The 17617-nt window shown below is 38.4% G+C and overlaps 1 protein-coding gene across 3 annotated transcripts in view; it reads left to right on the plus strand.

Annotated features, from left to right (window-relative positions):
• Positions 1-17617, plus strand: part of TTC29 (tetratricopeptide repeat domain 29) — a 143129-nt gene that overhangs the window by 23039 nt on the left and 102473 nt on the right. For all 3 annotated transcript variants that reach the window (XM_037058437.1, XM_037058436.1, XM_037058438.1), the window contains 2 exons: positions 9151-9374; positions 14336-14521. In XM_037058437.1, the coding sequence (XP_036914332.1) occupies positions 9151-9374; positions 14336-14521 (410 nt within the window). The remainder of the gene's footprint in view (positions 1-9150; positions 9375-14335; positions 14522-17617) is intronic.

Consider the following 17617-nt stretch of genomic DNA (forward strand, 5'->3'; position numbering starts at 1 on the left):
CTGATTGATTATAATTGCTGTACTTCAAATATTTGATTGAATGGGAATCCTTTGAGTAATTCTTTTTTAACAGGGTATGTACCTTAAAAAATGCCTTTATGTTAAGAAAATTATTTAAAGCAATTGTAAGGTTTGCAGTCTGTCTACTAAATAACCACAGCTTTCCAGTGATACTGGGTGACAGTTGCCAGCAAAAATTCTATTTGATTGATTAATATTTATTGATCTCACAGAGTTACTGCCTTTTTGCTAAATATCAGTTTAACATAATTGAATCAGAGAAATGATTTTGTTCTATTCTATGAGAATATTCCATATATCCTAAAATAAAATCACCCATATTGAACTGTATACTTACTGTGCTATTGAAAGAATTCTTTGCTGATCAATTTTCTTAGCATTTTATTTTTTATTGAAAGAATTATGTTAGTAACAGTCCCATTTAAAAAATACTGTGGGGCAAACTTCCTCAGTAATTATTATTATTAGTTTTTTAAAAAGGAATTAAAGATTGACTTGGATTAGTTTTTTCCAAGTAGCATTTTAAAATATTCCTGTACACTTTAAAAACGTTGAAAGTCTGTCTATTTTTTCTAACTTTTATTTCAGTGGATGAAAATTTGTGTTTTCCCAGAAAACTTGACTCTGTGACAACTTCCTCTAAAGACTCAAATCAGTAAATTTCTAATTGTTTAAAAAATCACAAAACACTGTATTCAGTAACTGCTTGAGGTTTGATGTTATTTATTTATTTTTAAGTTATCAAATAAGTGTATATATAAAAAATAAATCTAAATTGAAATGAAAATCCTTCTCTTTTAATCAGGATTTGATTAGGTTCTGATTTTGTGATAACATTTTAATGTTGATTACTTTCTTCAGTTTACTATTTATTTGGCTAGTAATACTAATAAAATTTTCAGAAATACTATAAATGAATACATGCATAAGTTTTTTTTAAAAATACAGCTATAATGTTATATGTCTCAGTCTTTATTAGGAGGATCTTAGATGAAATTATAGTAATATATGAAGTATATTATGGTACAAGATAAGTATAATACTGTTAAGATACCTTTAAAATTATCTTTTTAATTTCCTCATGAAGAAAATATAATTCAAATTACACAAAGAAAATCAAGATTGTTACAATGGCTGTGATGTTAAAACTTCTGTTACCTGATTAATCATAACTCCAAAAATATTATTATAAGAGTCTTTTTATTGAAATAAATGTTAAAACTCTCCGTAAGCTACAGTGATTATATTATGTTCACTATATATTCACTTTTATTTAAGGATGCTTTCAAATGTTTAGGAAAAATTAACAGCTATGTTCATTTTAATGACTAATTGTAATTGTAATGGCTAATTATAATAAAGAATAGATTCTTTGGTTTCAAGTATAGCAAATTCTACTTTTTGAGGTATTAACCTCTAAATAGTTAAATTAAATCATATAGAATATAAGCAGTGACTATCAGTTTATTTATGATTTGTGGATATAGTGAAATGTGAAATGAATTTGGGAGAAACCATCATAAATTTAAAAGTGCTTTTTATGTACATTTAATTGAGATTAATAAAATGCCTCATTAATATGTGAATGTTTATCTCTAAAATACGTTGCCAAGTTTTCCAAACATGAGAATTGAATGCCTGCAGAACCGTTCACCGGCGATGCGCCATCCGCCCTATTTCCATTTTTAAGAGTTGAGTGTTTGTTAACTGATCTCACAGACAGCTACATGTTTTGCTGTTACCAGATGGATGAGATAGAATACCATGCATAACTTTACATTTATCTTCTTTGAGTGTCCTTATTTGCATATCAATTAAAATAATATCTGTATTAAGATGGATAATGAAAGTTATCAAATTTACATGATGTAACTGCAGTTTGCTAAATTTCCAGTAGATGCCCCCAGAGACCAGTCAACTCATTGGAAATCCTTTAAATTTGAAAAGAGACTTGTTTATACTGAAACTTTTCTTTTTGCTATAGTTTGAAGTACTAAACATGGAAAATAAATTAAAGGCCCTAAAAAGCTCAACTCTCTGAGCGTTATTAGACAAAAATATGTCTGACTGTCACTAGAGTAATACTTAATCAGCATCATTCAACACTATTACTAATCATTGTTAAAAACCATGATAATGTAAAATTAAGAAAAATGCTTTCAGTTTTTATTGTAAAGTCATTCTACATCCTTTTAAAGCAAAGTCATTTCAAACATAGTTAATTTTTTTTCTTTCTAACTTCTCTCTAAATGCTAGAAAATGCTGTATCTTTGCTTTAGCTTTTTGGTGAACAACTGTCCTTCTCACAAAAAAATATAAAACATACCCAAATAACTTACATGATTTTTATTAGTGTGTATATGTGTGTGTGTATGGAAAAAAATAGATGTTTTTCTCAATTCTAGTTGTACATAACATATACCTAACTGAAAAGTAGGGGTAAGAATAGTGACTTTATTCCATAGAAATTATATTAACTGAAGATATTTAAGTATTAATTTAAGAGTCAATGTAATTATCCCGTCATGGATTCCAATAACATTTGTCCCTACAATATGAATACAAGACTGTTATAACTGACACAAAGATAACCCACTAGTGACTTATAAATATTAATTTAATGGAATAAAAGTGTTAGCCTGACTTTTGATTAGATATTACATGGCTTTTGAGTTTCTCTTTGTCAGATTAAATAAAAATTTTATGATCTTTTTTAAAGTAATAGTTTTTTATTGAATTGCTTTTAAAATATTTTACTGATTTTGAAGTTTCACCTTGATATACTATTTCAGTTTGTGCTATAAAATATGTTAAATGTATTAACACTATAATAGAATAGTTGATAATGCATTTTCACTTTGAAAGTCTGTAATAAGTATAAATACCTGTAAGTGCAGGGAGAATAAGTTGTCATATCTATTTATTCTATCTATTCATGGTTTTTATATTTGTAGAAGTGTGTGCTTTTCATCCTTTTATGTTTGCCTCAGACCCCCACAAAATCCAAATTGTCTCCTGGAAGGCAGGCCCCTCGTAGTGCAGGCTTCCCTTGCTGGGTGAGTGTTCTAGGAACCCGGCTGCATCAGTGGACAAGCTGGCGTATTGTGCTGTGTCTGGCTTCAGTGAATTGTTCGAAGACTCATTCGATGTGTTTGCCTATTTCATGGTGGGGGATTTATGAGCTCACGTGCCCACAGCATGCTAAGCGTTCAGCAGTTTTTGAGAAAAACAAAAACAAAAAAACCAGCAGGACCCTCACACTATACCCTTCCTATTCACTGAATCCCTGTGCAAGTGACTTTTTTGTTGTTGTTTGCGCGGATGAGAAAAGTCTACACTGGGAATGTTGTGCTGAAGCGGAAGAGGTAAAACACTAAACAGAAACACTAAAAAACATCAAAATCGCTGTTCAAAGCGATTCAAAAGACTGTTTTGAGCAGTGGAAAAAAATGTCTCGATAGGTGTATTGCATCAAATGGAGAGTACTTTCAAGGTGTCTGAAGTTTAAACATATAAGAATAGATATACCATTTTTATAAATAAATTGCATTTTGGGGGGACCTTCTTGTATACACTTGAGTGGGAATTATATCCATCTAATTGGCTTTGAAAGGATATTGTTGGTTGTCTGCTCCCTCGTTGTAGGGAAAGGGGTTCTTCGGGACAGTCACAGAATGACAGCTGTCATAATCCAACAAGGGCAAAAACAACAGCTTTCAAATTGGAGTTACATTGTCCAGTTATGTCAAATTCTGAAACAGTCAGTGCAGATAAACAGGAACTGTGTGGGGATGGAGGAGCGATATCAACAATCTTTGACATGAGGGAGGCAATGTGGTAAAGTGGAAAAATTCAGAATTTCCCGTCTGAGAAACCTGGGTATGAATTCCACCTCTGCCATGTCTTAGCTACTGTGGCTTTGGGCAAGTCACCACCTCACTGAAGACAGGGTTTGGTTTGGTTTTGTTCTAACCTGCAAAAATAGAAGCAGTACTTTGTAGAGTTATTTTTAGAAATAATGTCTACACAGCATCTGGCACATTGTAGGTGCTCTGTAAACAGTAGCTATTCAAAATGGTTTAAGGTGGAATTTCCATACGATATTCTGCTTCTGCAGCTGTTTTAATGGAAAGTTCCCATTTCCCAGCATCTCCGAGCACCCAGATGCTGTGGAGTTGTGTCAAATGGTTCTGTTTTACTTCCTGTCAGTCCATGGATTTTTTTTAATCTTAGAATTTTTTAGGGAAATTTTGATGTAAATTCAGAATACTTAAACATAGGCTCTCTATTGAATAATGCCTTTGAATAGTAATAGACTCCATGTGAAATGCATGACTGCCTAAACCTACACCTAAGTCCCTTCTCCGGCTGCGTCCTACCTTGGGCCCCACAAGGCCCGGTGCTTCCGTGGGATGTAGATTTACTGATGCCCCGCACGTCCGTGAACATCACAACCTCTGCTTCATGACTGGTGTTTTCTGTCAGGACAACTCCTCTCCAATCACACATTATCAAATCTCTCCATAAATTTTTCCAGATTCTCCCTTTTCACCCTGTAGGCTGACTTGAAGTCAAGGATACTTTTCGTCTCCTGATATTTAGAAAGAACATATTTTAATTTGGAGTAATATTTGTTTTAATATGTAAATGAAACCAGAGACCAAACATTTTATGTCCAAATGAAATAAATAAACTAGTGAATTTGCATTCCATTTATATTTCTGTTTGTATTTTAAAAAACTCCTCTTTCATAAAGTGAGTGGACTTTGGTTCTCTGTTATGAAATATAAAAGCTGAGAAATGCACATGTAATGGTAGATATTAACATATTTTTATTTTCAGATATCTAGTTTGTTGTAATAAGTGAAAATTATTGCAGTTAAAAGGAATTATTTGCATTAACTTCAAAGGTTTGAATAGGAACCTGTTTAACAGTTCACTACAATCCTCTTTCTTCCTCTCAAATATTAGTAACAAGGCTTAAACAATGATACATATGCACGTGCCTACACAAACACACATGTATAAAATAGAAATAGCAGCCTAGTAACATAATGCATTTGAAAATACGATTCTATTGATATTTGAAATCTGTTTTCTATAAAGAAAAGTCTGTTTTTAGAATGTGCTTGAATTTTTTTTCCCAAATTTTTTATTTAATTATTTTTCAAGTACAGTTTTCTGTCTACTCCCCTCCCATCCCACCCCCTGAATGTGCTTGAAATCTTAAAAGTTGCTGTTATATATTGTAGAAGTGTTGAGGCTGAAAGACGTCTTGGAAACCATTTTAGGCCAGAACCTTCTGAATCCGTTTTTGTATTCTTTGGTCAAAGATGGCAGAAGCTGATTCTGACCAGATGAAGTGGGAAAGATCTTACCGGAGGGGTGTTAGGTGACTCGCTGAGTTTAGGGGAGAATTGGCTGCGAGGACAGGACAAGACCTGGGGCGTACGATGGGTCTGGGTAGGAATATCTGCTTGAGACTCCTCAGGATGTCGCTACCAGGTTGCTTGAGCTCCAATGGCCTTCTACATTTTCATGTTTCTTGCCTCAAGATCCGAAATCTTAGGAGAAAGGCCAGTGCCTTAATTTTGGTCACGGGCCCACCCCTTGGCTAGGGAGTCTGAAATCGAGTGCAGCCTGGAGGACACACAGCGGGGAGCAGCTGTTTCTGCAGGGCGGGGAGCGCCAGGTCCACCGGCAGCAGCCTCCTCTTCCAGGGGAGCGAAATGAGGCTCCCGGGGCGGTTTTCTGCACTTCTGCCCCCGTTGCAATTAGAACTGAGATGGCCCCCTGTCTAGTGTTTATTTTTGTTGTTGAAAATCAATAGTCTAAGAGTTATTTATTCGTAATATTCTTTACTTTGGCTCCAGAAGGCTCTCTCCACTCACAGGAAAGCGTGCTGGGCAGCCCAGGCGTAAACCTAAGGAAGTGAAGCGTCCGTGCTGGTGTGAAGCCAGGGTGGGTTTCCAGCCCCTTGTCCTCTCAGACCGCCTCTACCACCGCAAAGCTGTCTTTGGGGCTACTGCTTGGATGTCCTTTTAGGCTCCTCAAATTCACGTTCTCTGAACCTAAATCCATTTCTCCTTCCCTAAAACTGTTCGTCCTTTTGTGTTCCCCTCTTAGCACATGAAGTTACTCCAAAAACCTGGTTGTCCTACTTTCCGTCATCACCCTAACACCCACTCATTCACTAAGTATTCGATATCTTTATCTCATAACTCTGTGTTGAGGCCACCGACTTGTTTGTCCCCCTGCCCTCCTTCAGCTCCATTGTGTGACATTCACATTTCATCGGCACTCTGTCCAGCTTTATCTGGAAACGCTGGACGTGCGGTTTGTCAGCATTTACTTCCAGATCTTGATCTGGGACCTTGTGATAGACCCTGATGTGCCTGTCTGTAGCCTCGTCTCCCTTCTCCTTGGCTAGTATGACTCCAGTTTTGTTCAGTGTGGTAACGTGCCCCAGAACAGGCAGGATGTTTGCTTTCGAGTCTCCTTACAGCAGGGGTGGCCGCATGGCAGGGTTCTGGCCCGTGAAACCAAAGCGGACATCCATTAGTGGTCGCAGAAATGTTTTTCCCTGTAATAGGCAAAGACGCAGCTGGTGCCACTCCATTCTCCCCTTTTTTTCTCACCTCGAAGGAGGAAATGGTCATTTGGAGCTGGTAGCCCTCCAGTGACCAGCAGGGGACAAGGCTGAGTGAAAGGTTAAAATAATCCCAGAGGCATGAGCCTTGAACCAAGGCCAGTAGCTGCCTACCTTCAGGTACCTTGTGCTGAGAAATAAAACTCTCTAGTTCTGAAGGCCATGTGAGGCAAGTTTTACTGGAAACTGAGTGCTTTCCTGACCGGTGGGGTTCTACACGGGTGCCCATCTCTGGTGCGCTCGATCCCTCCCTTTCTGTCCGCCCTGGAAATGCACTGACCTGACTCCTTCAGTAGCTCCAGGATGCTGTTTGTGCTCCCAGGTACAGCTGGGTCCTCCCTCTGCCCCCGTGGGCAGCTCCCTGCATAGCCTTGCAGCACACGCCCCCTGCCTGTGGCCACTGGTATTGCGGGGAGGGGCGGGGAGAGAGGACGCAGCCCTTCACAGGACCTCACTGCTGCTTCTCCACACTCTATCTCAGAGGGCAGAAACTCAAATAGGTTATGGCTTCTCTTTTCCCCATTTCAAATAATTTGTTTGTTTCATACAAGACAGTAGCTTTTGAGCTTTTGGCCCAGGAATGTGGTTTCTTTATTCCCTCTGTGGACCAGTCCTCCAGCAGTAGGGGCCCTGGCGGGTGGCGGGTGGGGGGCGGGGGGGGGGGGCGGTAGTCCAGCTGGGGCAGTCCTTCCAGAGATTTCTCCAATGCAGTCTCCTCAAGTCATGTTCCTGACTCAGTCCCCTGGATGGCTCCACCTCACTCCCAGCCTGGAGTCCCAACTTGCTCCTGTGACTCTGAGGTCTCCTCACTATCTGGGTCCTGCCTTTTCAAAAACTGTCCTCTTTTGCTACCCTCCTCTTCACTACTCTGCGTACTTCGTTGTTCAGCTAAGCTGGTCGGCTGCGTAAGACACTTTCTACAGGTGGGGGCTGGGTGTTTTTGTTTTGTTTGTTTTAAACTCTGCGGGTGACTGTGTGGCATGGCGGGGCGTTGAGAACCACTAGAGCAGAACTTAGCATTTCAGATCATTTCCACATACGTAATTTCATTTGTTCTTAGCAGAATCCTGCAATGCAGGCAGGGCATTTGTTAATATATGCATTTCCCAGATGAGAAGAAATGAGTCCAGGGAGATTTTGTGGAACTGGATGTTCTGATCAGACCTTGGGTGCTTGGGCTAATTCTAGGCTAGTTCCACTCCAGGCTGAAACTTTTGTGGCAAGTAGTGCGTGTCACATTAAATCCATTGTCTTAACTATTTCATTGTCCCCTGTTTTTTAGAAAGAATGTAAAATAACATAAACCTGGATCATTGGGCCTCTAATTTCCTGTTTAGTGGAATAATAGCCACCACATATACAGTGTTATCTCATAACCCTAGTCCCTGTGCGGCAGTTTTTATCATCTGACATTATTTATTATTTGTACACTTATTTGTTGGTTGTGTTCGTTCACGAGAATACAAACTGACCCCAGGACATTGAACCTATTTGGTCTAGAACAGTGCCTGGCACTTAGAATGAACCTCATTAGCTGTTGTTTGAATAAATAAGTAGAATATTCATTTGTCAACTTATCTTTTTGCATATGATATATTATTTAGTAGTGGAATACTAATAAATCATTAATGTAATCCTAACTTTAAAAAATGTATTTAGTAATAAATTTCAATAATTTATTGAATGAATGTTCTGCATGAATGAATGAATAAATGAATGAATGAGCCTCCACAATGCACAGTGAAACAATTTACAATAAAGTGCTTTGCTTTGATATTAAGTGATGTGTTTAATATTTGCTTGGTTTACTGATGGTTTTGTTTTGGTGAAAGGCTCATAAATGTATCAAGTGATTTGGGATGTTGTCAATTGCAATGGTCTGAATGTTGGTATTCCTCGAATTCTTATGTTGAAACCCAAATCCCTGAAAGTGCCAGCAAGTGGGGCCTTTGGGATGTGTTTAGGTCACAAGAGGAATCTTCGTGGTGGAGTTAGCACCTTGTAAAAGAGGCTCCAGAGAGCTCCCTAGCCCCTCCCACTATGTGAAGACATGACACCTGCAAGGGACCAGCCCCGAACCAGGAAGAGGGCCACACCGGAAGGTGACCACACTGATGCCTTGCCTCCAAAGTGTGAGCAGTTTCTTTTGAAAATAAGCTACTCGGTAGGATTTTGTCATAGCTGCTCACACAGACTAAGACATCAGTCAACTAGCTTGTTTGTCCTTACCAAGGGGGGCTCAACTCCAGAATGGATATATTTATAATATAGTTTCATTAAAACTACTGCATTAGCTGCTGGCAGCCTTCATGAAACTGAAGTCGGTCCACTGTTAGTGTTTGAGGCAGAGATAGTTTTCAGTGCTTTCACTGGGGGGAAAAAGGCAGCACAATCCAATCTCTGATTATTATAGCATTAAAAGCAGTGCACACATTTCAAGAACTGAGATAACGCCTTGAGTGTTCCGACTCTATTCGCAGTTACCAGAACTCATACATGAAGAGCATCTGTGTGGACATGCTGCGGGACGGCTACCACAAGTCCTTCACCGAGCTCTTCGCTCTGATGGAGAAGTGGGAGGCCCTCAGGGAGCAGGCCAGGCTCAGGTCTCTCCTCTGGTCCCAGAGACCCCTGGAGGAGCAGCCCAATAAGCTGGATCACTTCTACCACTACCTGACCAGGGCCGAGGTGGCTGAGAGGAAAGGTGAGTGGAGGGAAGAGTCCCAGTTGTTACAGTAAGGCAACTTGGCACAGCTCAAGTTGAGACATTAAGGCAACTTGGCACAGCTCAGCCTAGTCAACTAAGCATCCTTAGGGAACAAATAACAGGCATCCTGAGTCCCGGGGTTGCCCCAGACACAGGCACCCGGGCGAGGGCGCTCTGCAGCAGGGGAGACCAGGAAGAGCTCATGACGACATTGCCGAAACTTTCCAATGTGTTAAAATCTTCTGTATCATTAATTCTAAATCCTCCCAAAGTGTTTCTTTATATATGATTGACTTTCACCAAGGAGAAACTTTCAAAAAAGCACTATAAATTTAAAATTACACTGGTTTTCTAGCATTTATATAATGGAGTTTGAAGGTTTCACCAATAAGTCTTACAGCTATCAATCAGAAAATTTTTGTTAGTAAATAGTGAGAAGACATGAAATGCTATAATTCACAATTAGGAATAAAATTGTTAATTTTATGTGTCCCATCACATCATGTCTAACAAAGTCCTCTTTTTTGTCCTAATATGTTTTCCTGAAAGTCTCTCTGTTTCAAGTATTGAACAAAATATTTCACTCTTTACAATGCCAATATTGCTGCCATAAGTAATTCTTAGCTACATATTAGAAATTAGTCACTTTATATAATCAAAGACAGGAAATCCTAGAATCTGACACAAAATTATTCTTTTCAACTTTTGGTGTGAAAATATCAGAGGGCTCAGAAAGAGAAGCTCAGGCCCCAGCATAACGGTGTCGACATTCCACTTCAGGCCTTTCTGTGAGGAAATATTAGGCAACTTTTTGCTACTGATGCTCCAATGGGGAAATCTGAAGGGTAGCAGGAGTCCTTCAGCCTCTGCAGGAAAGTTGATATGTACTTCTCATCAGCTCGCGACCTGACTTACAAATATGAGGTGCACAAAACCCTACCACCAGCACCGTAAGTGAACTGGGGTGGATAGACAGGAGGTGGTTACTTGTATTATGAAAAGCATTTAATTGTAGGATTGACTTAAAAAATAGAACACTTTAGTGAATTTTAAAATGTGATTTACACATAATTTCTCAAGAAATTAACTGTTGTAAATAAAAATGCTGTTGTAAAAAAACTTACACAGTAATACCAGTCCCAAATTCTGAAGTGGTATTTACACTGAACATAGACTTGATCAAGATAGAATTTGCCCACTGGTCATTTTTTCATGTCAATTCATCATACTCACTAAATGTTTTCAATTGAGGCTTTCATTTGAGTAGAATAAATATGAGCCAAATATATCACTTTGTAAGATGTCATGACTCTGAGAAACTTATCATAAGCATTTTGTAATTATAAAGAAACTAAATGATAAGTAGTCTATTTTAAGGCGGAAATCATTTCACTTATACTTTTATTAAGGAAAAGTAACTATACATATAAATAAAAAATGTTTATCCAATCCCCAAAATAGAGTCCGAATTTCATAATAATGAATGTCTTATACATGTTGAGTAAGTTATGACAATAAATATTTTCTTTACTGAGTGGTACATTATATATTCATGGTAACCAAGGTTGCATTTGTTAAATGGAATGAAATTACCTCTTGCTCAGTTCTTCCTCCATAGAGTTATCTTTTTCAAAATGCAGTGGCTTTTGCTTGTTTGAACTATTAAAATTACTGCAATAACTATTATTGGAAATACTTCAGTTGAAGGATATATAAACATTTGCATATTTTTTAAATTTTTTCCTTTTTTCATATTTACTAACACATAAACTTTATTGGGGGAAATTGTTACTTGTCCCAGCTCTTCCCAGAACGGTCCCAGGAAATGGGCAGGGTTGCATTCACTCTTACTAACTGGAATTAATCCTAAATCTTAATGCACACACACAGACACACACACTTTGTCTAGTCTGTAGAAATCTGCTAATGGTACCTCAGTACTCCTCACATATGGTTTGGGACCTGCGACAGTTGTCCTGAAGGAGCGTATCTCTGATCATCCTCATTTCTTCTCACTGGAGCAACTGGCCATCCAGAGTCACTGTGAAGTTCATCTCATCAAAGCTGTGGCACTCACAATAGGTGTCTGGGGCCAGTTCTGTCTCTTAAGACTTATGGAGCAAGAACCTAGACTTATTTAAATTATTTTACAAAATGTCGTTTTCTGTTTTATAGCAAAGAGGTATTTAAAGTCAGGTAGTCATTGCTTTTTTGGATTGTTTTCCATTTATTAAAGTATTTCTTTGTCCCCAGCAATATTTCTTTTGTGACCCATTGTTGTGAGTGACCTCTGTACCATCTGTAACATGAAGATTAGGGCCCCGTGCCCCATGGGGCTAGAGAAGGGATGGCAATAATGGTAATGGCAACTGGATCAATAGATAACTTCAATGTTATTTGCACTTGACTTTAAATTATTGTCAAGGGTTAAGCAGCATTCTTTTTCTGGCAACATTTACCTCAGATACTCAGGGTAGAGTCTACGAAAGCATGACTCTGCTGGATGTTCGTAGGTTTTAGCAAAGCAAACAAAAAATAATTGTCTGGTGAAATAAGTTGGAGAACCACTATGCAAACTAACATTAATGTAAGCAGGTTGGTTTATTGCGGACTTATCAAAGCCTTTAACATGCCGATGTTTATTGTGGTTCACTGAAAAGGGGAAATTAACAAGAGCAGCATCTGAATTTATTTTATCATGGAATCTCCTTCTTAGGTAGCATCATAAATACTGACCTAAATAATAAACCAACAATAAAATTGATTTTCATCTTATCAAACATACCTGCTAACAACTTAAGGAGGGTTTAGAGTCTGCTTATAATGGAAAAGGTAGAGGCCATGTATTTGGATTGCACAAAGATTAAAAACTTGAATATACTCCTTTATATTTAATACTCTGGAAAAACTTCATTTTTCCATATAAAACAGCTTAACTATTTTAAGTTAGTTAATAGTGAAGTTAGTTAAGCTATTAACTATTAATAGGTTAACATCAATTAGTCTTTAAATATGCAATCTTGATAGCTCATATAACTCATTCTAAAAAGAAATAACAAAACTTCATTTATGAAATGTTAAAAATGTTTTTCTATTAAGATTTAATTACTAAAAAAGGAAAATTATTTCAAGCACAGCATATATTTTTAAAAGCTTTTTATATAACTTTTTAAAATGGCAGATATGAAGTATTTTACTTCCAACCTTTAAAAAATAACTCCTTGATCACTAAATGAGACAAAGAACATAAAATATTACAAAACAGACTTTAGTGCCCTAGTCACCTCCGGTGGAAGATTCAGAATGAAAGACAGATAACAGAAGAAGTCAGTTCTGAGATGAGAGTTCTTGTTTTTTAACTAAATGACCCAGCTTGTTTTCCACTTTTCACCTAGGCAGTTGCAGAATGACTCTCTAGACTTCCCAGCTCCTCCAAAAACAGGGTGACGGGGAGAAATTTTGTTGTTTTACTTTAAATCTTCATTTCCTATGGAATTAGGAAGCAATGTATGAAAAAGAATGATGCAGGTTTCAGAAATTTCTTTTGATACTTTGGAGTGACTTACGTGCAGTTTTTCAAAGTTACCCTTTGCTATAGTCAGCCTAGCTTCAATTTTTCTAAGCATTTCTATTTTAATCTCACAGCAATGGTAGTGGGCCATGTACAAACATTTTTCATAATTGTAATCCTTTCAGGAGTATATCAGTAAACAATAATAGATGTGATAAAAAAAATCCTCGGAAAGGTAACCCAGAACCCACAGATTCACAACTGTGCTTTCAGCACAAATGCAAAAAGGCATAAGGATTGCGACTTCGTTCCCGTTCACCAAAGAATGGAGTTTACAGGAACGAGGCACAATTTCTTAGCACCCGATGTTTTTGTTCGAGTTTATGATTAATGGCAGCGGGATTCATAAGACTGATTCACAATATATTAATACATTTTTTTTTTGGTACAGATAAGTTAGGTGCCACTTCAGGGCAAAGGGGGAACTTCAGGACACTGACAACTAAAAAACTAGTAACTGTCTGAGTGGGGGGACGACTAGTACTAATGCATTTTCAGCAGAGAAAGGTACTCGTAGAACACAAGGATAGAAACTCACTCTTTCTTAACATTGCTAGTAAGTTGCATGGCGAGCAACATTGCTATAGAGTGTATGCAGCTTGTGGGGCCATCCTCGTTCTCTTGAAGCCTCGTGACGGTTTTGCTTGTGAGTGAAAAACCTCGCTATCTTCGTATTCCAACTAATTTCTTCATTTGCATTACCTTTTTTGTTATAGTTAAGAAACATTGCTTTCTCTAGAATCTCTACATGCTTTTTAATTCTTCCATGGGAAAAGTATTTTGTGAGTTTTTTTTGTTTTTTTTTTAAAGGACTCTTTTTTTTTAAAGATTTTATTTATTTATTTATCTTTAGAGGGGAAGGAGAGAGGGAGAGAAACATCGATGTATGGTTGCCTTTCGTGTGTCCCCTGCCGGGAGTTGGCCTGCAGGGAACTGGACTACAACCCAGGCATGTGCCCTGACTGGGAATCGAACCGCGATCCTCTGGTTTGCAGGCCCACGCTCAATCCACTGAGCTACACCAGCCAGGGCTGGAAAAGTATTTGTTAATAACCACATACTCATTTCTTTCAAAAGCACTGCTAATAGATACTATTGTCTTTTGTCTCATATAAAGTCCAATGCTTCAACCAAAGACTATGTCTATTTCTAACATGTTCTAAGTTTTTGGAAAGATTTTTTTGTTGCTTTCCTCATGGGCTCATTCTTTAATTAATGTAGCTATTTTAATAATACACATTAATTTTTGCATTTTGATTTTTAAAATTGTTAATCATGTTTTAAGGACAAATAGAAAATAAACATCAGTATATTGATTTGCCATTTGAAGGGATGTGTCATGAGACATTTTTCTAATTTAGCATATGATGTTTTTCTCTCTTTGAAGGGTACTTTGAAGATGTCTATAATAACTTGTATGCTCTGGCCTGTTACTTCAATAATTCTGAAGACAAGTGGGTGAGGAACCACTTCTATGAGCGATGTTTTCAGATCGCCCAACTGATCAAAATTGATGGCGGGAAGAAAGAAGCCCAGGCGCATGGACACATGGGACTCCTCTTCGAGGAAGATGGTGAGTGCCCATTCGCCCAGCTGCCTTGGGCGCCTTGGAGGGTCAGAGTCCAGACAACCGGAAAGCCCCTGGGGCCTGAGAAAAAGACCCGAGGCTTTGGTATAAAAATGTAAGTTGCCGAGATGAAGAAGCCAAGGGGTGTGTGACTTGTAGACTCACCTTCAGTGTTGCTCGCGTGCCACCCCTGTTGCTCGCGTGCAAGCCTGGCGTTCTGCCGAAGCATGGCAGTGAGAAGGCTCCTCCCCCTGGCCCCGCACGCGCCCTGCGTTCACATACCCGCTCTGCACCATCTGAACTGTTTGCCTTTCTCAGGGCCCTCTGTGCATTTTCACTTGATTTCTCATGCACAAAAATAAGGGAGAAAAGGAACACTGTGATTTCCTGAGTGCCCGTATTCCCCACATAAAAGCCCCCAAAAATTCTGTATAACTCAGATACTGCCCCATTGTGATTTTATAATAGTGCATGAAAGAAATGTTCCTTTAAAAATAACTTAATTGTTATTAGTGTTATCTTAAGACAAGCCAAAGTCTAAAACAACAACAAAAAATAATCAGAAACATATTTGGTATGGTGGTTTAATAAGGATGGCGTGCAGAAATTTAAGAATTGTTCATGTAAGGATAATGGGTAGAATATACATACAGAGAGAAAAATATAATATTTTGTCATGACTAATTCTCTTTCTTTCTTCAAAAAGTTATCTCATTTTCCACAAAAGTTTTGATTTTGCCAAATCAAGTAAATTAGAAAATACTTAGTGTTTTGTGGTGAGAGCTGTATAGGACTTTGAGAAAGGGGAAGAAGAGGGTTTTATGCTTCACAGAATTGCACGTTGTAATCTATAGTAGGTGCTAGAACATGGCAGATAGCTGGGGTCATCTCAAGTGGTGGATGCAGGAAGGCGCAGAAAAGTTTTGAAAAATTGCAGAAAAGTGAGTGCTTATGCAGACTAGATTCAAGGAAGGAATGATGGGATCAGCAGGGGTAGCTGGGGACCTGGAAGATAGCCATCATTTGGGTCAGTAAACAAACAGGAATATATTCATTAAGGGGGAACTATGTAGAGTAAATGATTGGAGGAACCAATAGGAGGAGCAAATTGTTTAGAGTGGAAAATATATTTCTGCACAGCGACGGGGCCTAAGAGTGCAAAAGCCAAATAAGGACAGGCCAGCACGCAGAGTTTGGGCCCACGCTTCTGTGCGTTCCAGGAAGGGAAAGCAGTGGGACATAATACTGGCCTGGCAGTGGCGTAGCCTGTGGGAGGAGCAAAAAGAGGAAGAGGGGGTAGTTGGGAAGCTGCTGCACTAACTTAGCCCTGAAGGAACCGTCACCAAGTATTTAAGAGAATGTGTTTAAGCATGCCCATTGCAGTATGGTTTATATCTCAAAGTAGGGTAAGTATAGTAAGCAACATCTTTGCAACAGAGTTCTGTGCAGTCATGGAATGACAAACTAGAGCAAAATTCCATTTGTCCAAAATTCCAAAATTCCATTCGTTTGTCCATTCAACCAGGGTTTGTTCAGAACCTAGTGCCAGGGGATAAAACAGTAAACGAGGCAGACAAGTCCTGGCCCTCATGGCACTTACACTCCACTGGGACCAACGGGCCTTACCCACTAATAGTATGGGAAGTAGTGGTAAGTGTGATAAGGTGAAAAGTAAAACAGGGCAGAGGGAGAGACAGGGTGGCTACTTGACATAGGGTGTTCACCTGTTAGAAGGTGGGACATGAATGAAGTGTGGGAGCGATGAAGCCTTGTGAAAGTCTGGAGGAAAAGTCCTACAGAGAGGGCATTGTAAGGGCAAAGGCAAGTGCGTGCTGAGCAGGAAGGCCAGTGTGTCTGGAGCCCAGTGAGCAAGGACCTGGAAAGAGAGGAGCTAAGGGTAGACCAGGAGACTTGGGATCATGCTGGTGCTTTTAGGACAGGGTGGGGACTTTGGATTTTATTCTAAATTGATAGGAAACTCCAAAGATGTATCAATTTGAGAAAATGCCCATGATACATTAAACGAAAAAATAAGACACAAATGCAATATAAAATATTATGTTTGATATGTACCATACACCATGTTAACAATGGTTATTTTTTGAATGTGGGCATCATAGGTGATCATAAAATTATGCACTGAAGAGCTGTTACTAAAATTTAAGAAGTTATTTTTTAACTTTTAGCCTATTGTTAAAAATAGAGTTTTGTTTTTAAATTTGTAAAAATGGAATAAGCTTTTGCTTAAATAAAGTAAAATTCTTGCTTAAGCTTTTGAAAATAACTATTCCCATTTCACAGGTGAGGTAAATACATTTTTAAGCTTTTAAAAAGTATCTTTATGCCCTGGCTGGTGTAGCTCAGTGGATTGAGCTCAGGCCTGCAAACCACACGATCGCAGTTCAATTCCCAGTCAGGGCACATGCCTGGGCTGCAGGCCAGTTCCCAGCAGGGGACTCATGAGAGGCAACCATACATTGATATTTCTCTCCTTCTCTCCTTCCCTTCCCCTCTAAAGATAAATAAATAAAATCTTTTTTAAAAAGTATCTTCATTTAGAGAACGAGGAAACTGAGGCACACAGAGGTTAAGCTGGTGAGTGGTAGAGCTGGTCTTCACTACTCAGCTAGCTTAGGGCCTGTGCTCATAGCCACTGATCCATGCAAACAAAGAATTGCTTTACTTCTATGATGAGCCAATTATAAAAATCCCTGAAAATTATATACGGAAATAGAACTTAGTAGCTCTTGTTCTCTACTCTAGGAAACCCCCAAATGAATGAAATAATTTTTTTGCTTTCTTTTTATAGCAATTCTTTCACTTATTCTTTCACTTATGATTGCCAGGAATAAGCCATCCAGTTCTTTCACTTATGATAACAAATCATATATAATCAAATTGCCAGTTAGTGGTCCCAGAAGAGAAGTCAACAAAAGAAAGGAGAAATAATATCAGAAAAGAAGGGCTGAAGAAGTTAGGGGCGCACTGATGAAAATTTACAGGAGTGGTCCTAGTAAGATTCAGGCAACTATCAATGAGTATATTCTAAATCTTTCTAAAAGTGTTTTTTCTCATTTTAATATCTGGTTTGATTTCTTAAAT

Source organism: Sturnira hondurensis, unplaced genomic scaffold (genome assembly GCF_014824575.4).
Source record: "Sturnira hondurensis isolate 20B ecotype Veracruz unplaced genomic scaffold, ASM1482457v3 Scaffold0010128, whole genome shotgun sequence".
In the NCBI taxonomy this organism is placed as follows: Eukaryota; Metazoa; Chordata; class Mammalia; order Chiroptera; family Phyllostomidae; genus Sturnira; species Sturnira hondurensis.